Raw genomic sequence first — 27,108 nt, 5'->3', positions numbered from 1 at the left:
CACAGGGAAGAGAGAAATAGCACAGACTGATTATGGCAGGGTTTTCAAAGCTGGGAGACTCTCTCACCACTTCCTTTGAACGCAGCCAAGGGAAGAGTGGGGCCTTTCATTAGTCGCCTTGTGGGGACTGAGAGGGGAAAGGAGGAAACCCCGTGGTGCTGGGGACTAACTCTGCAGACCACCTGGGAGGAAATGCAAAAGCCCATCGAACGAAACTGACCAGGAAGGGGGGGCATTTAATAAAGGCTGGCTCTTTCCTGGACAGGTCATCAGGCACTACGGCGTGAGACCAGATGCTCTTAGGGTATATTGTGGGGCTGAAGCTCTGCATTGAACCTAAAGGAAACTCAAAATATACTCTATCTCGTTTCAATGTGCTATGGGTTGTTCTACTCACTAGACATAAACCGTCTCATTGCGAACTTCGTGGGCTAGCTTCATTACTCCCGCTTTACAAGTGAAGAAATTAGGGGTGCCTGGGTGGCTCAGTCGGTGAAGCATCCGACTCTTGGTTTCGGCTCCAGTCATGATCTCAGGGTTGTGCGATCGAGCCCTGCGTCGGGCTCTGTGCTCAGCGGGCAGTCAGCCTGAGATTCTCTCTCTCCCTCTCTCTCTGCCCCCTCCCCCCGCTAGCTCTCTCTCTCTCTCAAGAAAAATTCCTTTCCTTGCATCATCAGAATTCAGTTATATATATTTCGAGGATTTCTAATTTTACTGGAGCGTTTATCCATTACGATGAGGATGGTATTGTTTTGTTCTCATTTCTATCATCGTCAACATAGACTCTACTGCAAAGAGCTTTCTGAAGCTCGCCTGAGAAGACAAATCTTTCGTAACTATCAATCAATGAGAATGATTATAGTCTATTAATCTATTAATGTGAAAAATATATTTGGGGCTCTACATAACCAACTCATAAATATACTTTCACTGCATGAAGCTTTATTTCAGAGCCTCAAATTTCAGCCACCTGCACAACTGCTTCATGCTTGCCTACAACCTGTTATACTACTTACTTAGCACGTTTCTCTAAGTCAGCTCCCGTTTTAACCTGAATAAAATCATAGATGAAGACTTCAGATTACTACCACAAATGGAAGGCAGGTGTCACTTGCCAAAAACAGTCACCCTTTAACAGAGTTTTAAAATATATCTGTCCATATGTCTCCCGCAATCATCTCTCACACCGGGAGGGACGCACACCCGTTTTGGGGGACACCCGTCCCATTTGAACTGAAGTATAAATTGGGAACCGTTGATTTTCCCCCGGGGACACAAAACCTCTCAGCGAAGCAGTAAACGGGGCCCCAAGAGGGATCTCATTCCAAGCCAGCTTTACGTGCTGGCATAGCAACGTCTGTGGTAAGATTTTAGGGCCCCGAAGACTAGCCTCTTAGGCCAGCATCTCCTCTGTTATATGTTAGGAACCCCACCCCTGGAGCCTTTATTCCTTTAGCTGAAGGGTTTCCAAACCCCACGCCATGAGGAGGAGACAGTGGGGTGGGGGGGAGAGGGGGGGACAATGGGCTCTCGACGCAGGACATGCCTCTCTTTAACAGAACAAATGTGCCTTGATTAGTTTTGTATTTTGGAATTCCATAGAAGATTGTGGTTGAAGAAAGAGTTCCAATATAGGGACACCTGGGTGGCTCAGTCGGTTAAGTGGCTGCCTTCAGCTCAGGTCATGATCTCGGGGTCCTGGGATCAAGTCCCACATCGGGCTCCTTGCTCAGCAGGGAGCCTGCTTCTCCCTCTGCCTACCACTCCCCCTGCTTGTGCTCTCTCTCTCTGTCAAATAAATAAATACAATTTAAAAAAAAAAGTTCCAACAGAGAAAATATGTTCAAAAATCACTGCTTGGATTAAGCTTAAATCCCATGACATTGTGAACATCTTCAAAAGCCCATTCTGGACCTACGATGCTGAGGAGCTGGAGGAAGTTTGATAGGAGAAAGGAAAGAAACAAAGGGCCCAGACGAGGGGAGAGGGAGCCCTGAAAAAAGTTTACCTACTTCTAATTATAGACTTGGCCGGCCTTGCAATTTTGACAAGGGCTGATCTTTTCTGGTGCTCCAGCGGCTGGGAAATCGCCGTCCCAACCAACAGCAGGAACCGAAAAAGCAGAATGGAGCTAGAAATGGCACAGGGACTTCTCAAGGAGCTGGGGGCGGAGGGAGCTGAATTCCAGAGGCGAGAGACTCCAACATGCACGGGTACAGTACAGTAGAGTCAACAGAACTTCCACTATATCAGCCCATAGTGGCCCAGGGAAGCCTACTCGGGAAGGCTATGCACAACCATGGCTACACACTAAAGCCCAGAGAGGTTAGGTGACTTCGCTGAGGTCACAAAGCACTGGCAATGCAAACTGAGCTCAAGGGAGCTGCTTTCCTGCTTCCAGATTTGGTGTTCCTGCCGCCAAGCTAGACTGTGTCAGGTTGGTAGGTTTTAAGAACAGTAAGCTGCGGAAATCAGAGAGAAAAGATAATTCGGCGCTAAATAAGAAATTCGCCTCTGCCGTATATAGGAAAATTCTGGCTGGTCCTCACCTGCTCGGACGTCTCTGAACATGGCTTGGAAAGCTGGGAAGTAACTGCTCTGAAGCCTGTCCAGGAGCTTCGCCACGCCCCTCGCCTTTACAGCGCTCAGTTGATCATAAATGTATTCCAGATCCTCAGACCTACAACGGAGTGGGGAACGGTGAGTCCAGGGAACCGGGGTCACGCCGTGATGACCCACCCTCAAACAGAAAGGAGCCCTGCCTCCACCTGCTCCCACAGAGCGGGGCGTCTGTTCCCAGAACGGCGAGGGCAAAAGCCAGAGTTGGGGACGTGGGTTCAAAGGGGCAGGTCTAGGAGGCAGCAGCAGGGAGCACTGCTGTGACCATCTGGTGGCTCAGAAGGCTGGCAGCTGGAGGTCATTAGCTCTGGCAGTCAGGTTCGGGGTGGGGATGACCAAGGTGTTGTCAGAGCAGAGCTGCTGGAGAAGGGCTCCTCAGCAGGTCGGAGGAATGGTCAGAGAAGGGACAGGAGGACGGGGCATCTCAACACTGGGGCACAAATGACCCCCCAGGTGTGCCCGGTCATGTGACATGGACACACTCTTCGTTCAAGGCCAGGACAGGGACATCTGCCTCAAACATCTTTCTATATCTTTTTGATTAAGCAGCATAGTAATAAGAGAAGCACGGAAGTGGGGGGAGAGCAGGAGCAACAGTCAGATCTTTCTGGAATCCCGTGGGGCTGGGACACCATGGAGGATGGGCTTTCCAGCCCTACTGATGATTGGCTGGGACCTAGCAAAGGCCATTCTGCAGGCAGCCAACTGCCAAAACCCCTCTCTCTTTCTCCAGATCCTTACAAAAAGCGTGCGCATAGAGTTTTGCCTGTCCGAGGAGGAGGGAGTAGACGAGCAGAAGAAAAATATGAAAGAGAGTTCATTAATTTTACATTTGGTTCAAAGAGCCTTTGAGGAAATGTCAGAAGACAGACAGGGGCTCAAGAAAGGAGGTGAGACTATCGAAACTCCGGGAAAGTATGTATCTTCCAGTGCCTAGGAAACCCTGAGCCGCCTGCCCAGCCCGCGGGTGATGAGAACCAGCTACCCAGCTACCCACCTGCTCTTCCAGAAATCCAACTCTGCCTTGGGGGTGGGGCTCTCCCCTTGCCGGAGGGGCTGGGAAGACTCTCTCTTGAGCACCAGCTGAACTTGGCGGCTCCACTGGATCACGGCTGACTCAAGCGCGTAGACGATGGACTTATCGGCACAGTCCAAGCTGTGAAAGACACAACGAGTCTCCTGGGATGCTGGAAGTAACTCTGAGTGTCCCCCCAAGCAGAATTCCCAGTCTGTTAAAAATAGGTGGGAAAGTCTACCCCTGCCAGGCATTCTTAGCTTTCGTTGGATGACAGACTCTGATATGGGATCAATAAGAAAAATCCAGCTCCCCTCTCCTGGGACAAAACACTGCCGCGCGCACGGGTACATGATTATTTCAAGGTTTGGGGGTTCACCAGCATCCTGAAGACTAATGCCACTAGGCCTTGCCATCTGTGCAGGAATACACTGGGCAGAAAATATTTGGATGACCATTCAGCCCTTGCCTGAGCACCACCCATGTCAGCAAGCTCCCTGCTTGACGAAGCGGTGCGATCCTTAGTAGATCAGCTCGTCCTGGGAAAAAGTCGGTCTCTACCCTGAACCACACCTGCCTCCCTGCCAGTTCCCTCACTTGGCCTCAGTTCTGCCCTCTCCAGCAAGAGGAGGCAGGCTCCATCCTCCACGAGGCAGACAGCATCGGCCGTCTGAACACAATGGGCAATTTCGTGATGTCCTTGCTTTTCCAGAATGCTGGGGAACCAGCATTCCCCCTCATACAGCTTTTCCAAAAATAAGGGAAGAAAACTCGAGGTGTTTCGGAAGGGATTAGGCATCCAGAACCCATGTTGGTGGTCTTTCCACAAAGCCACCACAGACAGCGGTTCATGCCATGAGCCCAGGACACAAGTGAAACAGAGAATCTATCATCCGCATTTTCATGCCAGATACCCACCTCGCTTAATTTAATTAAATTCATATTTGCTGAGCGGTGATACGGCACAAGTGATTATGGAAGGTATTGAAAGGAGAAGATACGCACCGCCCTGAAATACAATCCAGCCTTCTGGGAAATTATCAAATTTGAACAAAGCGAGACCAACCCGGCGATGATTATATACACACGCACTGAATGTTATTATGTTAAAATATAAAAGGAACAGGAAGAGGGTAATTTGAATTTATTTTGAAAATTGAATATTTTTATTAAACCACATTACGTTTTCTAGTTAACTGGGAAATTGCTTCAAATTATATATGCCGCAAATTACTTCCAATAGCGAAAACTCATTATAAAGTACATTGGCATCCCGTGCGTCACTTTTTCTCCAGATCAGATCCCGGGCCCTGAATATCTAGTGATGACGACAATGCATTTGCAAACTCCTGGCAAGATGGCAGGAAGGTGGCCTGTTGCCACAGACAGAGGAGTGCTGGATAGAAGAGGAAAAAAAAAAAGAAATATATATATATGTGTATATATATATATATATTTGTGTATATATATATTTGTGTGTGTATATATATATATATATATATATATATATATCGTTTAGATACACACGCTGGCTTAAAAGAAAAGGAAAAAAAATCCCCATGGGACAGAAACAAAGTTATCTCAGAGCAGAAGGAGGATCTCACCCCTGAAAGGAGAAGAAGCTGGGGTTGTAATGCCCACCCCGGTGGAGGAGGCATGGACTTCAAGTCTCAACAAAGCCAGATTTGTTTCTGTTTGGAAAAAAAAGAAAAAGTCCCCAAGAACTGACAAAGTCTCCAGCTGCTGGGGGAGTGGGGTATATACATGAAGAGCCATGAGAATTAGTGACGTTAGGTGCACGTAAATGCTGGCAAGAGGCGCGGCCACCTCCCAGGCCAGCCCTGGGTCTTTGCCAATGATGAGCCCCTGTCCTGATAAGCAGAATACTGGAACCGGTGTGGCTGCTCTCAGCCCTGAAATCATGAGGAGCGGTGAAAAGGCCCTGTTGCCCGGAGGGACTGGGGCAAGGGTGGTAATCCGCAGAAAACACCCAGTCCGGGACGCTGGCAAACAGGCTTGTGTGCGGGATGAGGAGACGCGAAGATCGGGAAGAGAAAAGTTGTACAGAGCGCATTCCGATACACTAGCCCCTGCCGGGCGGCAGAGGCCCAGATGGCCGGGCTGGCGCTACTTACACGCTCTCACTCTGAGACGCCGCCAGCTCGAGTTTCTCTGCGCCCACGGGAAGAGGCAGCAGGGTCTTCCCCTTCACTTGCTCGAGGAGAACCAGGAGGTCGCACTGGAGGCTGTGGGCATGCCGCTGGACGTCTTGGCATACCACGTGGGGCCAGTCGAGGTGATTCTTCTCATTGGCCAGGACGGGGATAAGCACCTAGAACAGATATGCATGGGAGGAGGGGGGCAGCAAAGGAGGGCATTCTTCTGCAGAGACCTTATAGAAAGGCTATCTGAGAAAGGCCCTATTACTAAGAACCAAGGTGATGTACTGTTTGGACAGCTGGTAAAACGGGAGGGTCGCGAACAGCCCACCTGCAAATCTCCCTGGCCACCCAGCTCCTGGGGATGCGGTCCCCTTGGCCAATAGCCCTCCTCGTCAAGGGGACAGGTGCAACTGCTGCTATTTCTGAGTAGCGGGCTTCCTCCAACAAGCCGATCCCTCCTCCCACAGGAGCCAGTGGGCATCCCAGCCTCGGGATCCCACCCAGCTCGCTTGCCTCCCACAGCTTCCGGTTGTTCACCGTGTTCCCAAGTGCAACCCCAAGAGACACAGCAGCCTCCTCCGTGCTGTACGTGTGACTAATATATTGCTGTCAGTCTCATCGGTCCAGTGTTATGTGCTTGGCCAGCCCTAGAACCCTTGGGCAGGAGCCCCTCTCTCATTAACGGGGTGCGTAAGAGGTGCTTGAAACTGTCACAGGGGCTGGAGGCAAAAGAGGACAAATGCAGCTAAGGACACGCATCTGTCTGCAGGTGGTATGACGGGGCACCTTAAAGAAGGAAACCGAGCTGAGGATCTTGAATCTACCTGTAGGGTGAACACTGGTCGGGGTTCTGGCCACCTGGTATAGTTCCTTTTATTTACTTATTTATTTTTGGCGGGGGGGGGGGGGTATTCATTTCTAGATCCAGCAGTGAAACGTGAACAAATCTGAGCCAGTGAGAGTCGGGCCAAAGTCTCTCATCTGAACTTTTTGACAAAGGGCACCTTCTCTTTCCTATTCGTCTGAAACAACTGTGGCCATCCTGCTACCCTCTGGAGCTTTAGAATAGAGACAGTTGGGAAGAGACAGTTCATAGATGGAGAAAGACCAAGTCCTATGATCTCATTCGAGCTCCTGAATCAGGCTGCTCTTGAATTTTCTGAGCTACTTTATATATTTTTTTAAGATTTTATTTATTTATTTATTTGACAGAGAGCAGGAGCAGGGGGAGCAGCAGAGGGAGAGGGAGAAGCAGGGAGCCGGATGTGGGACTCGATCCCAGGACTCTGGGATCATGACCTGAGCCGGAGGCAGACGCTTCACCAACTGACGCACGCAGGCAACCTCTGAGCTACTTTAAATGGAGGTTTTGACCACTCGCAACTTAAAAAGTTGTAGTTAATGTAACTTACTAGGAACCTCTATCTGTCAAATCTCACAGCTACGGGAAGGGAATACCAGAAAGAAAAAGCCCAGATCATCAGGAAATGTGATAATTGAGTAAATAACGAAAATAAAGACTCATTGCCTTGGCTGGGTTCTATACGTGACCAAAAAGTCCTTGTGGCTACGGAAGAGAACACCTGGACACAGCAGGAGACGTCTAAGAGGCTGACCCTTGCCTGGTGTATCTGGAAACCGTCGCTGGACTGAGAACTTACAAGGACAGGTGGACAGAGTGTGCCAACGGAGAAAATGTTACAAATTGAGCTCTACTCCTTCAGGTAAGAAAGGACGCTCTTGGACCTAGGGCAGAAGGCCTAGCAGGAGAGGGAAGATGAACCGGAATATTCCTAGGACCCCAAAGGCAGGGGCTGTATCTTCTCTGGTCTTTTTAGACCCACTGTCCTCTGTAGGGCCTGGCAAATAGGAAGAAAAAGAGTTAGTGGGCTGGGGTTGGATTTTTGAAGGCTTTGAGTGATAGAAAAATAATGAATATGAACTTTCTATGAAATGCAAAGCTACTCATTCATTCACTCAATGGATATTTATTGAGCATTTACTACGTATGAGTCCTGCTTCAGGTGCTGGGAAGGTGTATCAGTGAAGAAAACAGGCAAGCCTTCCCAATCTCATGAAGTTTATATTTCAGGGGAGAGACAGTCAATAAACACAAAATTCTGCAAATAAATAAATAAAATAAAATAAAACAAAATAAAGCTGGTGAGGAGGATCAAGAGTATGGGCTGGAGAGATTACAATGATAAATGGAGTGACTGGTACAGGCCTCACTGACAAGTAACATTTCAACAAAGATGGGAGGGTAGGGAAAGTGCTGTGCAGATCCTTGGGGGAAGTATATTGTAGATAGAAGGAACAGCCAGTGCAAAGGCCCTGAGGTGGGAGTATGCCTAGTGTGATCAAGGAGCACTGTGGAGGTCCGTGAAGCTGGAACTGGGTGAACAAGAAGAGTAGAGGTCAGTAAAAGGGGACGGGCCCCATGCAGCCCTGCCTATGGGGCTTTGATTTTTAATCTCAGAGGAATGGGAATCATGTAAGGGTTTTGAGAGAAGGGAGTAAAATGGTCTGCCATCTTTTTTTAGTAGAATCACTCCAGCTGCTGTGTTAAGAATAGGCTGTAGGGGGCAAAAGTGAAAAGGGGGGATGGGTTGGCAAGTCATTGCTATAATACAGAAGGCAATGACTTGGCACCTGGGGGAATGGAGGAGATAGTAAGAGATGGTTTGGTTCTATATACATTTTGAAGGCTCAGCCAATGTGATTTCTTAATGGATTTGTTGTGGGGTTGTGAGAGCAAAAAGAGGCGTCAGGATGCCTCCAAGGTTTGGGACTTGGGGAGCAAGAAGAATGGAGCTGACATTAACTGATGTGGGGGAGAACAGGGTCGAGGCCATTCTTGAGGAAAGACCGGGAATGTGTTTTCGGACACATTAGAATCTGATACATCTGTTGGACTTTTAAATGGGGACATTAAGTAGGTAGCTGGTTATGGGAATTGGGAATTCAGAGAAGCAAAGGCTGGAAATACCAAATGCAGTCTGATATAGATAGTCTGTGAAACTCTGCAGGTGAATCAGTGCTCCCAGGGAACTGAGGTTCTATAGAGAAGGGAGAGTGTCCAAGGAGTGGGCCCCAGGGCTCTCCAATGTTAGGAACCTGGGAGGAGGAGGAAGTACCACCAATGGAAAGGAAGAGCCATTGTGACTGACAGGAGGAAACCCAGAAGACTGGCATCCTAGAAACCAAGTGAAGAAAGGGGCTTCTGGAAGGAGCAGATCATCACGAGCTGTGCGGAATGCTTCTCACAGGTCAAGCAGGAAGAGGACTGTTAAAGGATCATGTGATTTAGCCAAGTGGAGGTCACTGGTGACGAACACTGAGTAGTCTTTTAGTCACTCTTCCATGCAATGTGGGGGTGACTGTCAGATAAAACAGGAGAAGAAAAGGGCACATCGAGAACAGAGACATCTTCTAGACTTTTCGCTGTAGAGGGGACCACAGAAGTGGGAAGATAGGTGGCAGGAGGAATGAGGATTTTGTTAGACGGGAATCAGCTACTGGGGAAGGAAAAAAAAAATAAGAACGTAGTAGCGAGGAAAGAATGTTGGCGCGATATCTTTAAGGAGCCAAGAACAGGTGGGAGTCAGGACGAAAGTGGCAGTTCTGAGTCTTGGGGTTGCCACCAGATTGATGGCAGATGGTCTACCTGCAGCCACGGGAGGGTTGAAGGATCAGGATGAGTATGGATATTGGCAGATGGGATGCATGTAAGCATTTGTGGAAGTTTTATTCTATTATTTCCATTTTTAAAACCCAAGGAAGCAAAAGTATCATAGAGTGAGGTTGATAGAAATTTTGAACACTTGAGGAGAAAAAAGAACGTGTCTAATAGTGGTCTAGAAAGGTAAGAACATAATGGGAAGTTTGGGGTGTCAGCTGGGAAGCATAAAAGGCCTATTACAGGTTCACTGTTGTGAATTTAAAACACAGCCGGCTGGTTTTTCTCAGCCCCACTGGCTTCAAGGGGGCAGGTGCGGAACAGACAGAGGGTTGGATCTCATAGAATTATGGTTTTGCCAAATGAATATGACAAAACAAGCAAAGGCCGGTGAGTCAGGAATGTAGGCAAGGGAATGAGGATGATGCAGCCAAGCTGGGTGGGGGAGAGCACTGGGTACGGAGTCAGACAGCGGGAAGGCATTGGGATGGATGGATTGGAGGTCCCAGCAGGGTGGCATGGCCTTGGGGATAGTGGGACGTTGGGGGGAGTAAGCTGAAAGGCAGGAGTCGTGATCAGAGAAAGAGGTGCATGAAATTGGATCACCGGGGGCGGGGGGGGGGGGTGGTAAGGCAAGGTCTGGGAATGGCCACAGGAAGGGCTGGGGAAGAAGGCAGGGAGGGGGACAAGATCGCTGGAGGAGGAAGGTTCAAGGATCCCAGAGGCCTGGGTCTTGGAAGGATCATTCATGCGTCTAATGAAGTGGCCATATGTTAAGGCAGGAGTGATGTTGGAAAGAGTCACAGTGAGCCAGGGGCGGCGCCATCCACACGTAACACAGCAGTGGGGGGAGAGGGTGGCTTTGTCTGGTGACTAAGATGCAAACTGAGGTCTTTCAAAATAAATTGAGGAGTAAGGACACCTGCCCCAGCTCCAGGCTGAGAGCTGGAAGGACTGGGTGGGGGGGGGGGGGGAATACGGCTCTCCTCCAGAGAGAGCAGGGGTAGGTTAGGGCAAGAGGATGAGGATAGGTCAGAGAAGTGAGGACACTTCTAAGCAGGATAAGTGACAATATGCTTGTCCCTTAGGGCATGCCTACAACCTAGCACACTCTTGCAGGCACCCTAATATATTATTTCTTAATTTCATGACAATCCTGCAAGACAGACCCTGACCCCGGAGGTCACATGACACTGATGCATCGCACAGAATCAGGATTCGAACCCAGGCCCATAGATTCCATATCCCATGCTCCCTCTCCAAAACACAAAACTTCGAAACGGCATCGAAGTCTCAGAGCCCTAAGAAAACCTGGCAGCAGTGAACAACGTGGTCGGGAGGAGGAAGACAGGCAGCCAGGAACTAGTTACCAAGTCTTGTCAGTTCCGAGAAACATTTCTTGGATGTATTTTTTTTAAACGCTGTACTAGTGTAACAAAATGATGGTGAAATGTGTAGCTTCTTCTCCTCACTGACCTCACACCCCCCGCCCCCAACACAGGAGGACTTTTCTCAGTCATGCGGGCTCCTCTGGCTGGAGTGCTGCTGAGTGGGGTGGGGGAGCATGAGGGGAGCCAAGCTGGTCCACAGAGAGAGGAGAGTGGGCAGGAGCTCGGGGAGGGGAAGGGGAGGCTTGGGGGGGACAGGAGGGGAGCAGGGGGAAGGAACGCAATCAGCTTTAGGGTATGTACAAGAAGTAGAAGGGAGATGCTGTTAGAGGCTTCGAGAAATGCGAAGGCCTGAAGGTAGTCTAAAAATAATTTGGGGGGCACCTGGGTGGTTCTGTCAGTTGATCATCCGAGCCTTGGTTTCGGCTCAGGTCATGATCCCAGGGTCCTGGGATCGAGCCCCACATCGGGCTCCCCGCTCAATGGGAAGTCTGCTTGATATTCTCTCCGTCTCTAAAATAAGTAAATAAATCTTTAAAAAAAAAAAATAAGTGTTCTACCTACCTCAGCTACCTCGTTTCTCCAGCCTGTGGATTACTCCATAATGAAAGCTCCTTCCTTCCCTCCCCCTCCCTCCCTCTCTTCTCTTTTTAGCAGAAATGATAGCATATTATACTATAAATGTGCACCTTTTTAAAAAAATTATCTTAAATTGCAGCATTATTCACAATAGCCAAGAGGTGAAAACAACCTACAGATCCATCCATGGATGAGTAAATAAACAAAATGTGCTGTATCCACATCACAATGGAACAGTACTGAGCCTTAAGAAGGAAAATCATTCCGTCACATGGTACAAGCCTGGATAAACCTTGAGGACATGATGTGAAATGAAATAAGCCAGTTACAAAAAGACACCTACTGCACGATTCCGTTTATATGAGGTACCCAGAGCCGTCAACTTCATAGGAACAGGAAGTAGAATGGCAGGTGCTGGGGCCTGAGGAAAAGTGGAGTTAGGGAGTTGTTTAGTGGGTATAGACTAGGTCATGCAGGATGATGGGGGTTCCTGATGGCTCGCTGCACAACAGTGTGTGTGCTTGGCAACTGGACACGTGGAAATGGTTGGGAGAGTGAATTTTATCTCTGTGGGGTTTTTTTTTTTTTTGCCACAATAAATACAAATTATCTTAAGGACCATTCCATGGCAATCATTCCTTTTAATTACAGATGGACCTTAATTCATTCACGCAGTCGCCTACGAAGAAACATTGTTTGTTTCCAGTCTCTTTTAATGCACCAATGAAAATTCTGGAACATTTGAGGGTTTGAACTATTTTTAAAATTACTTTTGCTTGCTGGATACATTTCCTTGGGCGGTGACGCAACTCTGAGACGGCCCACTGGCCCCCACACATACTTAGTTCCATGTTCGAACGTTTGTTCAATCTGCTCCTAGGACCTTGAAACATCCCAGTCTACTGAGAACCCTAGCTCCTCTCGCCCCCCTCCCCCCACCCAGGGCGATTCTGTCACCACCTGCCCCTTCCCTGGAATTCCCCCTCCCCAGGGCTTTCGGATAAAGCAACAAAAGGACTAATATCCCGCCCGGCAGGGAACCTCCAGCACCTGGCGGGAGTACTGTGACCAACTTTGAGTCAGTTCTACCTCCACCCCAGTCAAAGGACTTCTGAATATTTTAAACATTGAATTAATTGCATGGGTGGGATCTTGTCTTCTGTTTCTTTGGTATTCCCGATAGCCTCTATCACACAAAACATCGTATAACCAGTACACCATCGATGCTTGTTTTATAAGCTGCAGGATCCAGTACATGAAGCCTCCCGAAACACACACACTCATCTTACGGGGAAGTTTACTCCATTCCAGAAACGTCTAAATGTCCCAAGAATCTCGCCTCTGGCACCCTCTCCGAGACCTCCTGCACTCTCCAACCTTGGGCTCCGATGTCACAGGAGTGCCCTATAATCCACATCTCCGGAGATCTTCCTCCCTGAGCTCCGGGCAGACCTCTCCAAACGCCTGTTGGACATTTCCAACCGGATGCCCCAACTTCTTATCTTGGCACAGGGCTGACACTGGTACATGGTTGTGTGATTTATGAATGAGCTGAAATCAAAACCAAACCACCTCTCCCTTTAACTCCCCTCCGTAGGTAAGCACTGTGGATAGGCTTTCACCTCCGTTGCCTCGCTGACCCCATAGAGATGCCCCCTCCTTCACCACCACCTGTCCTCCTCAGAGCCAGTTTACGGAGCGATTAAGAGCTACCGCGCCTTAAAAAATGGTCCAGACCCACCAGGCACTCTTCAGACTCCATCCTCCCCCTGACTGGCTTGGCTCAGACTAGGACCGACGCAAGTCCGAGCCCCTTAAGCTTCTCGCTGCGACCTGGCCCCCACATCTCAGGTGTGCTCTGGACTTCCTTCCCATCCGCTCTGGCTCCGCCCCGCCCCTCCGGCCCCGCCCCCTACGCCCCCGCCTCCCCTCCCCCTCCCCAGAGGCAGTTCGCGCAGGGCCTCCGGGCCACCTGCCCAAACTCACCTCAGAGAGCAGCGCGGCCAGGTGCTCCAAAGGGACTGCAGGCACGTCTCCGCACAGCACGGCGCCGCGGAGGCTGCGGGGCCCCGGCGGCTCGGGCCCGGTGCGCAGGAAGAAAAGCCCCTTGGCGCGAGGCGGGACGGCCTCGGGCCCCGCGTCCAGCCCGGGTCGCACCGCCAGGCCCCCGGGCCCGGGCCGCACCACCAGCAGCGGCTGCGGGGCCCCCGCAGCATCGAGGCCCAGGAAGGCGTGCAGCAGCCGCTCCGCCTCTGCAGTGCCCGCGCAGCGCTCCCAGGCGCCGGCGGCCGGCCGCAGGCTCCGGGTCACGTAGGCCCCCAGGAGTCGCAGGCGCGGGTCGGCGGCGCCGGGTTCCGGGTTGGCGCCTTCCGCAGCCCGCGCTGCCCGCTCCTCCGCGCCCGGCATCGCGCGCAGCCGCCAGCCGCAGCAGTTTCCCTGGCGACGCGGACGCGGCCGGGACTCCCGCCTCCGCTCCCCTCCTATTGGGCACGAGGCTCCTGGCCCCGCCCCTCCCAGCCGCGCAAGGTAGGAGAGGGACGCCGGGGGCAAGGGGCGGGGTCGCGTCGCTGTTGCTAGGAAACCGGCCGCTGCTCGTATTTAGCGCCAGGGCTCCGGGATTGCAGGTGCTTAGGGGTGACCGTCCAGGGCAAAGGTTTATTGATGGGGTGCGTGGAGGGGAGGGCAAGGATAGAAATGCTGTGAAGGGTCTTGCTGGCTAAGGTCTGATTAAACTCTTGAGAGGACTCCAGACGCTGAAAATATGATGGTTCTCCCACCTGCTCCCCCAATGTGTGATTGAAACTCGAAAACTATGTCGAATCATAAAACAGACGTAAGGGATTTCAGGGAAGTTTTCAATTTCTTTTCCGTGATAACTTAAATACTTTAGAATGGTGTTTATATGCCTGCTGAGCATTTTGAAATATGCTGGTGTGGCCGAAGAACTGAATTTTTTATTTAATGTACTATATAATATTAAACTATAATTTAATTTTAGCGCAGTTTCAAGATTTCAGTATCCATTATTTTAAAAAATTAAAGGTTTTTTAGTGTCCTGTTTTGTTTGTGCCTTAAGAGTCTGCTCAATCTGATAAATAGGGACTGGGACTCTGAGATTACTTTGATTTCCATCAGCATGGCCCCAATCAGTTCTTCTTAGATGCATGCAAGTGCTTTTAAATATACAGGATGTTCAGAGTCTTCAATATACCTGGATCCTGTCTTCAAAAAAGAATAAGGTGAAGCACCTTTCCTGACCTCAGAAATTACCATTTGTCAACTGCTGAATCCCTCTTCATTACTGGGATATAAATAGCTTGGCCCTTTGCATTGCATGTAAGGGGAGAAGGGGACAAGGACAGGGACAGCCTGGCAGCATGAGGCCTGCAGCTCTGAAATGAGCTCCCCCTCTGCCAACCACCCCGATTTTGGTCACCAACCAGAAACCACAGAATTTCTGGTAAAAAAAGAATGTTTGTAACAGCCTTCAAAGGAACATTAACAGAATAAGCACTTATCTAAAGGCAACTCAGCTAACAAGAGCCCCTCAGGAAAAGTTGGTAGAGAAAAAGTAAAATGATTGATTTCATAATACCCAAGGCACAGAAGGTGCTATGATGAAAAATGTTCAGAATAGAAAAGGAATGTTTGTAAAGAGAGTTTTATCACTGCTAAATTAAACAGTCAGCAGACCAACTGTGAGTAAAGGAACAAAGCTGTGGCACTAAAATGATTTTATTTGAAAGATTTTATTTATTTATTTGAGACAGAGAGCACGTGAGTGCCTGGGTGGGGGGAGGGGCAGAGGGAGGGGGAGAGAGAGAATCTTAAGCAGACTCCCCACTGAGCATGGAGCCTGACTCGGGGCTCAATCCCAGGACCCTGAGATCATGACTGAGCCAAATCCAAGAGTTGGATATTCAACCGACTGAGCCACCCAGGTGCCCGACACTCAAAGGACTTTAAGATGAATTTGCTGATTGACATTGCAAAAACAGCATCAGGGAAAGATAGAGGTGTTGGGGGCTTCTTACTCATATCATAGTTCTGTAGAGTTTTTATTTTGCACAGAGGAAGGCATGATAGTGTTTAAATGCTTAGGGCGTCCAAAGGTGTGAATTCTGATCAGGTTTTATAGAGAGAGTGACTTCAGTGCCATTAACTTCCTGTAAACCCCTCAAATAACGTTTCGACCACCCCAACCATGGCCTATTTTGCCCTCCATCCTTATTGTCCTTTTGGCCCAATATACATAGAAATAAAAACTCAGGAGCCCGTGGAGGTGACTTGAAGATAACTGTCTGAGAGAGAAGGCTCCTGAACACTATGGCTGGCTTCCCCCAGACCAAATGATCTAAGAGGGAGAGCGAGCAAGACAGAAGCCACAATGTCTCTCACAGCCTAGCCTTGGAAGCACCGCACTCATTTCTGCAATAGTCCCCATACACGGATTCACCCTATTCAGTGTGAAAGGGAAGTGGGCCAGGATATGAATAAAGAGGGACAAGAATCATTGGTACCATCCGAGAGGCTGGCTACTACAAAAAGTGTTAAGGAAGATAGTGAAATGATTTCCCTTTTTTTTTTTTTTTTTTAAGACTTATTTATTTATTTTGGGGGGGAGGGGCAGAGGAGAGAATCTTAAGCAGACTCTGCACTGAGCGTGGAGCCCGACCCAGGGCTCGATCTCACGACCCTGAGATCAGCACCTGAGCCGAAACCAAGAGTTGGAGGCTTATTCGACTGCACCACTGGGGTGCCTCGATTTCCTTTTTTTTTTTTTTAATTAGAGACTTAAACTTGCTTCTATGAGCATAAACTTTTTTATATCGGATTTTTTACTTCGCACAATTCCTATTCGACAGATTTTAATAGTGATCTCTTTAAATTCTAGATAGTCCTCATCGGCAAGAATTTTTTGACGCAGGCAAGCACAATGCAAAGTTTAAATCCTTTACAGTCATTCAAAATTGAACAGTTGACGTTATAGTTACAGAATCTGACAGTCCTTTTCCTCATCGAGAAACATGGTGTTGAAATTTCTCACGATGCTGCTAGTGGATATTGAATCTACATCAACCTTTTCCTATCAAATGTTCAAAATAATAATGAAGTTTTATTTTATTTATGTATTTACTTATTTATTCATTTGAGAGGGAGAGAGACAAGCAGACTCTGTGCCCAGCACAGAGCCCGATGCAGGACTCGATCCCAGGACCCTGAGATCATGACCTGAGCCGAAATCAGGAGTTGGACGCTTAACCGACTGAGCCACCCAGGTGCCCTGTGATGAGGTTTGAAATCAAAGAGCACACATGCGTCGGTAGAATAGACTGTCCTTGCAGCCCTCTTCAGTGCCACCAAATGAAGACGTCTGAGGCAAATGGACAGATACATTGGATACATGTCCCAAAGGAGAACCCAGGTTACCCGAAACTGCATCCCAGAGCCATGTAGAAGAATATTCATTGTTCATATGGGCAAAATCATGGGAAACAGACTGAGTGCTTACCAACAATAGGACGAATAGATAAATCGTGGTGGATGCCATTCATAGAACAAAATACTATAGGGCCGTGAGCATCGCGCTACACAAAAAAAGGCAAGTTGCAGATAAATGCATTTAGTGATGTTTATTAGCAGTTTTAAACCAAACCAAACAGACAGGATCTTGTTAGACAGACATACATATGAAGTCGTCTGGAGAAAAGTCAGGGAATGATGATCATAAAATTCAGATTTGCATCGCGGCTTGGAGGTGGAGGGGAAAAGAGGTATGGGACAGTAAGGGACACACAGGGGCCTTTCACGTCTCTGATAATGGTTTATTTCTTCAGCTGGCTTATGGGTTTTCATTTTACCATTCATTCTTCTTTTTTTTATTTTAAAGATTTTATTTATTTATTCGACAGAGATAGAGACAGCCAGTGAGAGAGGGAACACAAGCAGGGGGAGTGGGAGAGGAAGAAGCAGGCTCATAGCGGAGGAGCCTGATGTGGGGCTCGATCCCATAACACCGGGATCACGCCCTGAGCCGAAGGCAGACGCTTAACCGCTGTGCCACCCAGGCGCCCCTAGCATTCATTCTTCTTAAACCGTATGCATGTATCATATACTTTCTTGTGTATGTATAAAATACTTCACAATTAAAAAAAAATTAGAATGCGATGTGCCATTTCTTGTGCTCTGAATGTTGTAGGGCAATTCATTTCAGTTACTGGAAATAAATGTATTATTATTCATTTAAATGCTCACCATACCCCATTAGACTTATAAAAGTACACCTCAGATATCTTTATATCGGAATTGGTTAAATTTTCCAAATTCGATAATTATGTTTTTTGCTGGTCATCAAATTCAACCGGTGGTCTTCAGCTCTTCTCTTAATAATTTCTTGGCTCTGTTCAACCCAGTAGATTCCAGATTCACCGTGTGGGAATGTACTAGACTTGATTTCAGCGTTATGGCCACACACTGTGATTCTCTGTGACTACTCTGTTTTTACCTGTTCCGTCAATATTGATGTTGCCCAGTCATCTGTCTCAGACCTTCTGGGGTCTTTTCACTTTAGAATCTCTCCCTGGGGCTCTTGGGTGGCTCAGTCGGTGAAGCATCTGCCTTCGGCTCAGGTCATGATCTCAGGGTCCTGGGATCGAGTCCCGCATCGGGCTCCTTGCTCATCAGGGAGTCTGCTTCTCTCTCTGCCCTCTCCCCCGCTTGTGTGTGCACACCCACTCTCTCTCTCTCTCTCTCTCTCGCAAAAATAAGTAAATACAATCTTAAAATCTCTCCTTGTATGAACTTCTTCTTCCCAAGTAATAATTCCTCCCTTTATGCTAATAGCTACCAAACCTGTTTCCAGCCCAGAACTAAGTAGGAATATCATTTTAGGGCAATACCTATTTTCCCTCCAACCTCTATAGAAATCCCTTTCTGAAACTTAGTGTTGAAGAGAAGTCTGAAGCCAGCCTGATTTTTGTTCCTTTGTAGGTAACATTTTGAAACAACGTAATTATTTAAGGTGGTTTTTTTTCCTCCCTTTTTTTAGTTTTGTGATTAAAAAAAAATGTTTTAGGATATAGCTAAAGTCCCACTGAATTGATTTTTTGCCTCAGTTATGCGAGCGCATTTGATTCTCATAATGATGGGTTTCTTCGCAGCAGGAGAGATTGTTTCATGGAATTTTTGATTATTACCTATTTTCTCCTTGCACTTGGTCTGGTTCTCTGGTAATGTAAACTGATAAGAGTGTGCTCAAAATTACAAGAAACGGATACATTTTGCAATACAAATTGAGCTTTTTTTTTTTTTTATTCCTATGTGTTTTGAATGTTGTCCTGTGGCTCTCCACTCAGTGAGTCAGTGACATTTAATGCCTCAGGGGAGTGTGGATATAGCTTCAAAGGGTCTATTGAATTTCTGAATAGTTTTCAAACACGCAGCAGAGACAATCCTCATGAAAGCCGTGTTGTTTCTTTTCTTTCATTGTAAGAGCTGAGCACTTAAGAGGGACAAAAGGTTTCTGCTGTATGACTCCTTTGTTTTAATTGCAGGAGCTTGGCTTTGGGGACACAGGGTACAGGGTCCAGAGACAGAGAGGCTGGAGTGTGTATATACGCTAACCTGTAGTTGGAGAAGCACGCTTCCTAAAGAGGAGAGAGCAGACGGGGAGGAGGGCTGGGGAGGCAAAGTAGAGGAGAACTTGGATATTCTGTAGAATTATTGACCCTTTCAGAAGAGTCCAGAGAAGGGGACACGACGTGACATCTACTACAGAAATCCTGGGGTGCGCAGAAGGGGACACTTGAGCCTGGCTTCCCAGGAAACCCCCTGGCATGAGAACAGCAGTGAGTGAGAGCAGGGACTAAGGAGAGTAAGCAGAAAGCAGCCTTTCCATGCCGCCTTGCTTTTACACGTTCAGGGACAGAGGTGGACAGTTCTCTGGATCTTTGTGGGATGATTAGGAAGAGGAAATCAGAAATACTTGGAGGGTCAGCTTGGGGACAGGCTGAGAAGGACACAGGCTAGGTACCTGTATTGCCTAGAGACTTGGTGGACAACAGCACATGGTTACAAGATGGTTTCTATCTCAGGGAGGACCTAGGACAGGTGTAGACCCTCCCTCCGATGGCCAAAAGATATATAAGCTCCCCAGGAACTTCCAACCCTCCAGAGAAGAGAGTAAAAGGAAAGAATCCTGAATAGCTTATACAGACATTAAGGGGTTGGATTACCTTGTATTAGCAGGACTTGTTTCTCCCTCTGACTGTGTATAAAGGTGGATCGGTCTGGGCTTGCTCAGAGCCACTCCAAGTGTTATAGAAAGAAGGAGTTTCATATAGAAATCAGACCTTCCGTGACTGTGGGCAGAGTGGGGAAGTGAAGTGGGGAAGGTCTGGAAGACTGTAGCTGAACGATCAGAGAAATCGTCAGTTTCATGACCATGGAGAAGGTAACTTTATCCCACGTCAAGACTGTTTCCTGCCTTCTCCTACACACTTCCCAGAATCTAATCTCATCCAGGACCGTTTTTTAAATAAGAGTTTCTATTTCTGATGGTAGAAAGACGATGAGAATAGGGAGTGTGGGGTAAGATTAAGCTGGATGCTATGAGGGGATACAATGTTATTGGTCACTTCACCTGGTTACCGTCCCAGGTCGGTAAATGATAGCCTGTGGGCCAAATCCATCCTAGCACCTATTTTTGCAAATTAAATTCGATCGGAACACAGCCATACCTATTTGTTTATGTGTATATTCATTTACGAATTATGCTATGAATCGTGAAAAGTCTGTGGCTTTTTTTTCCTACACTGCATGTGTGGAGTTGAATTGTTGAAAGTCTCCAGAGACAGGATGGCCCGCAAAAACCTAAAATATTTACCTCTTTATGGGAGCAAGTTGGCCAAGCTTAGATTAGATACTATCAAGCCTTTTGGTTGGCGAGAACTCAATGCGGAGAAGACTAAAGTTGTCTTAGTCTCATGAAGTCAAATTTAGAATGAGTTTGGTGGTTTCCATATGCTTTAGAGTAAAAGGTCAATCTTTGCAGATTGTGGAATCAGGCAAATCTTCAGTCACAGCTGTGAAAGTGAGGAGAATTCTTCTTTTTTTCTGTGTTTTCTCAGTTATTCTAGTGAGAAGTGGGAGAGGTTACATGAAGTGTCCCTAGCTAGATATCATTTTAAACAACGGAGCGTGCTTTCTCATTCATGGTTATTAATGGTACTAAGTGTATTCTTTTCTCTCCCTGACCCCACCTGTTCCTGGGGGCTGTGGAAGTATTCATCTCACACTTCTGAGAGCAGGAATGCATTTGTCCATCATTTATTTTGCACGCCCTGGGGATGCAGTGATGGATGGGCTATCGTCTTGTCTTCAGAGAGAACGAGCCACTTAGTGACAATCCAAAAGGGCGATGCTAGAGGCTGTCTACGTTCTGAGTCCAGTTAATGTCCACACTGCACTTTGCCTGGTATTCAAAAATCAGCAGAAAGGTGGTTTGATGGACATCAGTTTTATGTGTGCTTACCCTTGCATCCATCCATCCATTCACCCTTCTTCTAGAAACCATTTATCACTTTTTCTTTGGGAAAATATCTCCACCCCTGAACCACCTTCTACCCTTCCCCCAGTCCAGGTACCCCCGGTGGGGCTCAGCTCCCAGCTCGAAAACTGGAGTGTATGACTGAGCTACCCAGACCCTTCTGTCCCCTCTCCACAGTGATCGGTGTGGCCATGGGCATGTGATGCTATCAGACTAGCAGAGCCAGAACGAAGGCTTTGGTTTGGCTGTTGGGATCAATGAGTGCTGTCTGCTTTCTCCTGGACTTAAACCTAGAAGGATTTCAGGCAGCACTGATGTGGCCACCTTGACGCCATGAGGGGAAGGGCTATCTGAAAATGGAGCCAAGTCAGCGGAAATGGAGCTGAGAGGGGGGAGGAGAAAGATGACACTGTTTGAGATGCAGCCTACACACCAGACTTCTCACTCTCGTGAGCAAAGATGTCTCCTCTCCAGGAAGCCAGTCGGAGTTGGGATTTCTGTCCCCCTTAAGCAACTGATACCAGTGGCAAGTAAGGAAAAATTTCCTCAAGAAACAGGAGAGATGAAGATATTTATTGGCAAGGGGGAAGGAATCCCTCAAGGAGACAGTTGAGAGAAAAGACAAGAAGGGATACTTTCTGGAATGGTGTCTGTAGGAAATGTGAAGGGTGAACCTTCAACCACTTGGTTTCTCCTGTAACGACTCCACATCGCAGACTTAGCTCCTGATTTCCACGCTGCTTTTGAATCAAGGCAATACATCAAAGATTAATATGGGCTTATTTCCCTGTGTTTGATCACTATTCTGTGTTTAATTCCCAGAAGGACGAAATACTTAATTAAATGAGCTAAACCATAGCAGTCCTCTCTTGCTTCTCACCGTACTTGTCCCACAAAAATGCTCTATGAAGAGTTGATGAAGCTATTAAAAAAAAAAAAAATGAATTCTACATACTAGTTAATTATAATCATCTAAAGAGTGTACATTTTCCACCCAGGATACGGGTGAGCAAGGAAAGCTTTGGAAAACATACCTTCTCAGCAATCTCTTTTTGCGATTGTGGGAGTTCTTGGGTCTTGGCAATGAACTTTAGTTCTTCGATGTGATACACTCGGTTTTGGAGGAAATCACACATCTGGGAGGCCTGAGGGAAGCTGACTTTTCCCATGGGAACGGGATCGTAAATTTGTGAAATGCATACTCTGTCCTGACTGCATGAGTGAGCGAAGTAATGCAGTTCTTATCAAACACCTGAAGAATTGTGCTCCCTCTGAACTGGTCAGGTGGGGTGTGTGGGATGGGAAGGAGGGGGAGAAAGGATCATGATGAATGGACACTGTTCTTCAGGGTCTCTGGGGCTGCAAAGAGAAAAGATCCTGGATGCCTTGCCTAATGGCCATTGTCAGAGTCAGAGAGAATGTTCCAGATTCTTCCTGCTTGCCTCCAGGAAAGCAGAAGATCTCAGTTACTTCTAACTCTCTCCCTCTCCTTGGAGCTCCAACTCCCACTTCCTAACCAGAGGAGCAGAACTGTTGGGCCAGCTTACTCCCAGGTGACAATGGGCACAGTCCACCGAGAGGACCTTCTGGGAGGTTGGAGTTGAGTGCCCCTGGGGTGTTCTCTCCTCTGTTCCAATGCTTCTCAGCTGCAGCCACATGTGACAGTTACCAGGGGATATTTAAGAGTTCTAACGCCCAGGCCCACCCTGGGGTCACAGAAGCAGTTATCTGGGACCAGGGCCCCAGCCTTGGGACATGTTGAAATATCTCCAAGTGATTCCAATGTGTTCCCAGGGCTGAGAACCACTGTGTTCCAGGGAACCCCTCCTTCTCCAGGGCCAAGGCCATGAGAGATCTGACTTCCCCCTCCCCACTAGCACTCTCAATCCTCCGTGTTTCTAGATCTCTGTCTCTTTTCTAACCCACTCCCTCCCCTTCTCTTTGACTTCCTCTCTCTTCATCCGTTCCTCTGCTTCTACTTCTCTTTCTCTCTTGGTTCCTTCAGATATTCTTATTCCCATCAGTCTGGAGGAGTGATAGATACACCCTCAAAGAGGCCACCATTGCCTCTTGGTCCTTGAGGGGCCCATTAGATACTGAGACCATGGTTGACATAAAAGGAAGATGCTGACCCCAGCCCTATAGAGCCCTTGGGGTGGGACGATCAGGGCTGGTTTGCTCTGGTTTGGGCCAGTGGTTCTCAAAGTGTGACCTCAGGCCATCAGCAGCACTTGGGAGCATGTTAGAAATGCAAATTCCTCATCCCTGACCCAGTTCCACCCAGAGGGAGGCTCTGGGAGTGTGTCTCAGCAACTGTGTTTTGGAGGACTTCCAGATGATTCTGATGCATGCTGAAGTTAGAGACCCAGGCTCTGTAGAAACGTGCTCCCTGGCTTTCTCTTCACAGGCCTCCACCCTGGATGAAGGGAGTCTTCCAGATATCTGAGCTCACAGTGGGTCGGGACCTGTATTTTTCTAAGTAAATAATGCTCTCTGCTCAGAGAACAACCCCAAATCTCTGAGACTCGTGTGGAAATAAAGACCACCTCAGTGAGGAAAAGCAGAGGCTCTTTATCCAGAGCTTGCTGTAACAAGAGAGTTAGTTACTGTCTGAGACGGGAGGAAATTTATATAGTTAATCCCTCCTCCTCCACACACCCCCGCACACACACCCAGTATATTAAAATAAGTCACAGCCTCTTCTAACATTTACCAAGAGCTTACTCTGTGCTCAGCACTGTTTTATGTGCCTTATTAACTTATCTCGTTCTCACAAAACCCTATGACTTAAGTACAACTGAAATCCCATTTTGCAGATGAGTTGTTGGCAGCCTGGAGAGTTTTGTTTTTTTTGTTTTGTTTTGTTTTTTAAGATTTTATGTATTTGTCAGAGAGAGAGAGAGTGAGAGAGAGAGAGCACAAGCAGTGGGGGCAGCAGGCAGAGGGAGAAACAGGCTCCCCACTGAGCATGGAGCCCAATGCAGGTCTCGATCATGACCTGAGCTGAAGGCAGATGCTTAACCGACGGAGCCACCCAGGTGCCTCTGGGGAGTTTAAATAGAAGGTCTCAGAAAGTCGTGGCCCAGCTTCCAGAGTCAAAGCCCTTACCGCTCTGCCATGCCGCCTCTTGTCCTTCGTGGGTGGATTTCCCCCAAGCGCGTTTTCTGGAGCATATGGTGCAGCCCTATCTGATGAGCTTATGGGGACTGAGAGCTAAGCTTAATTTCTGTGGGGAAATAGAAGAGAATAATGGATGGTGGCCTGGCATGGCCGCAAAGCAAACCTAACTTGCCCTGTCTTAGCTTGACCTACGTTATGTCATCTGAATCTGAGAGCAGGATCAAAGAGACAATGACACGGCTTTGAAGGGTGAGCTGCTTACTTCACTGGGCCTCAGGGGGGACAGAAGAGATCTGGCAAGGCAGCCCAGGAAGGAGCAGAGAAAACTTGGGGGCTTCCCCGACCTTCTATTGCTCTCCTCCCATGGAAAGATACCAGTGCCCACTGGTTGACCATAGGCTTGAGCCGAGCCCTTAAAATAACAGGCAAGACAGGAGAATGTCTGGTCTCCAAGGGAGTGGAATCACAGCAACTCCCCAGGCTACCTGTCTTCCTCTTTGCCCACCCTAAATCCAAAGAGGAGGACCTCTGATTTTGATTGACCAAACTCCCAACGTTGTATTTAGTCTAGTCCAAAGTGAACCCCGGGTCACCCTTTCTTCACACACCCAGAGAATTCAAGAGGGTGGGGATTTCTCCTAGTGAACAGAGGGGCCAACCATCTCAATGTCACCGTGGCTGTTTATCCCATCTCCCCCATCCTCCCGCCACCACCACTGCCCAACACACGCACTTTCGAAGCATGTTTGCTCACAGGGTTGGATAAGCAAGATAGGGATGGAGCATTTTTTTTTTTTTCCCCTAAAAGACAGGCCATCTTTCTCTCCACTTGGACTTTTTGTTCTCTGAGATCTTCTCCCTTGTGGTCAATGTAAGCTGACCTGGAGCTGGCCTTGAACTGGCGTTGGTTGGGTCTAAGAGGCCCGGCACTGCAATGAAACCCTAGACTTAGGAAGAGTCTCTCCCTCACCTTGACTCTTCTCCCAGCTCTCAATTAGAGAAAAAGGAGTCTTTCATGACCTCCAGCTGAGTTCAGTAAAACTCCCAGTGGCCCTAAGCAATCATAAACGCCTCTCTACTCTGCTGTTGTTGCATATATTCCTGCTCAAGATCCTGTGGTGAGAAGGGACAGTCTTGAGAGAGAGAGATTCAGATGTTTGGGGTTTGGTGTTTCATCCTTCTCTTTCCACTGCAGTTTGACATGATTTCAATTTACTGCTACACTGACTTTCTCTTGGTGACACAGCTTCCCAGGGGTCTCCGAGCTGCACAGTGAGAACAAAAACCAGTCCAGCTCAGAGTCTCCGGGAGCTTTACTGACCTATAAGAAGGGCATCGTGGAAATAAGCACAATGACAGCTCAAGGCTAGCTCGGGGAAGCCGACTTTGTCCGAGGTGTATATAGGTTAGGCTCTGCTTATGCTGTTCGATAACCCCTTATGCAGCCCACCCCTTTTCTTATAAAACCTACATCTTATGACTTACCAAGACGTGGGGTTACCTCCCCAGTTTTCAGTGTCCAAGGGAGACGTTTATAAGCAGGAGTTCTTGCCCATGATATTGTGGCTTCTTGCAATGTTCTGGTCATTCCCCCTGGTTCAAGGTTATTACTCACTCATTGCTGCCAAGATTTTTTTTTTTTTCCAGAATTACAGGTTCCATCCCTACTCTGCGAGCCCCAGTGGTTAAGAGCTGCCACAGATGGAAGAGAGTAAAGGAATCTTAGCTCTGACCCTTTGACTTGGAGGTTACGTGTTTTTGGCCAACCAACCAGACCATGGCTCTGAGATGTATTGTGGGTAGCCAGAAATCATTGGCCCAGAGAGTGTTTCCTTTTTAAATGAAATCAGTGTATTTGTATCCCTTAAAAATATGAAAGCTGGGCCATTCTGGGCTGGCATTGCCACACCGTAATGATCGGCTGCAGGTGAGAGGTGTAGCCCCCCCTTAGATGGGGCTTACGCTCTCTGATTTGACCTGGTCCTCACTACCCCTCACTACCTCCTAATGCAACGAACACATACAACGTCAGGCTAAGAGTCAAGATAGCCTAGAAATTGTGTCTCCTCGTAGGCAAGAGTAGTTGTCTCATAAGGGGTCCAGCAGGGAGTCACGGGGCTGGGCAGATCAGAGAGGGTGTGCCCTCTCCAAAGGGAACAGCTGTCATTCATTCAGCCCATCCGGCCCCTGCTTCGACCAATTCCCTCCTTACAAGTGGAACCAGTACATTCTCCGCGTATTAGAGCGCGATGGAAGCACTGTCCTGGAAAAGAAGGAGGGGCAAAGGTCAGAGAAGGCTGATGGCAGACTGCCCTGTAAGGTGGGTGCCCAGCGGCAGTCCTCCCATTCATGCTTGAGTCTACCCAATTTAAGCCAACCTCTGTGTGATCATTGGGGCTCCTTCATGGATGGGGCTCTGCTGGAGAACGGCTACAGCATTTGCTGCTTTGTTTTCAGGAATGTGTGGCAACTTTGTTTAAAACGAGCCCTCAAGGGGCGCCTGGTTGGCTCAGTAGGTAGGGCGTGTGACTCTTGATCTCAGGGTCATGAGTTCAAGCCCCATGTTGGGGCGTGGAGCTTACTTTTAAATACATTAATTAATTCAAAAACACTTTTAAAAGATTTACTTATTTATTTGAGAGAGAGAGAGACAGACAGACAGACAGACTGCTCTGAGCGCGGAGCCCGACGCAGGGCTCAATCTCACGATCCTGAGATCACGACCTGAGCTGAAACCAGGAGTCAGGCACTTAACTGACCGGCTGCACCCTTCCAGGCGCCCCAAATTAAAAAAAGATTTTTTTTTAAATGAGCCCTCCAGCCCTACTTCTTTTAAAAATTAGAACGATAAATTCGATTTCTCCCATTAAACAAGTAATGCACGCTCATTAAAGAAAATTGGGAAAATGCATAAAAGTGAGAAGAAACCGAAAAATTGCCTAGACTCACCGCCACTGTTGTTAATAATTTGGGGTGACTGTCTTCCGCTCATTTTGCTG

The 27,108-nt window shown here is 48.0% G+C and overlaps 1 protein-coding gene across 1 annotated transcript in view; it reads right to left on the bottom strand.

Annotated features, from left to right (window-relative positions):
* DNAH9 (dynein axonemal heavy chain 9) overlaps positions 1 to 13,848 on the bottom strand; it is a 313,579-nt gene extending 299,731 nt beyond the window's left edge. The window contains exons 1-4 of the mRNA XM_045797213.2: positions 13,429 to 13,848; positions 5,770 to 5,966; positions 3,617 to 3,775; positions 2,550 to 2,680 (exon numbers count right to left, since the gene is read on the bottom strand). Coding sequence (XP_045653169.2) covers positions 2,550 to 2,680; positions 3,617 to 3,775; positions 5,770 to 5,966; positions 13,429 to 13,848 — 907 coding nt within the window. The remainder of the gene's footprint in view (positions 1 to 2,549; positions 2,681 to 3,616; positions 3,776 to 5,769; positions 5,967 to 13,428) is intronic.
* Between the last annotated feature and the right edge of the window lie 13,260 nt (positions 13,849 to 27,108).

The sequence above is a fragment of the Ursus americanus genome, chromosome 14 (assembly GCF_024610735.1).
Source record: "Ursus americanus isolate L20-20 chromosome 14, mUrsAme1.1.p, whole genome shotgun sequence".
In the NCBI taxonomy this organism is placed as follows: Eukaryota; Metazoa; Chordata; class Mammalia; order Carnivora; family Ursidae; genus Ursus; species Ursus americanus.
Note: the sequence above shows the minus strand (reverse complement) of the source record. Positions and strands in the feature narration are given on the sequence as shown.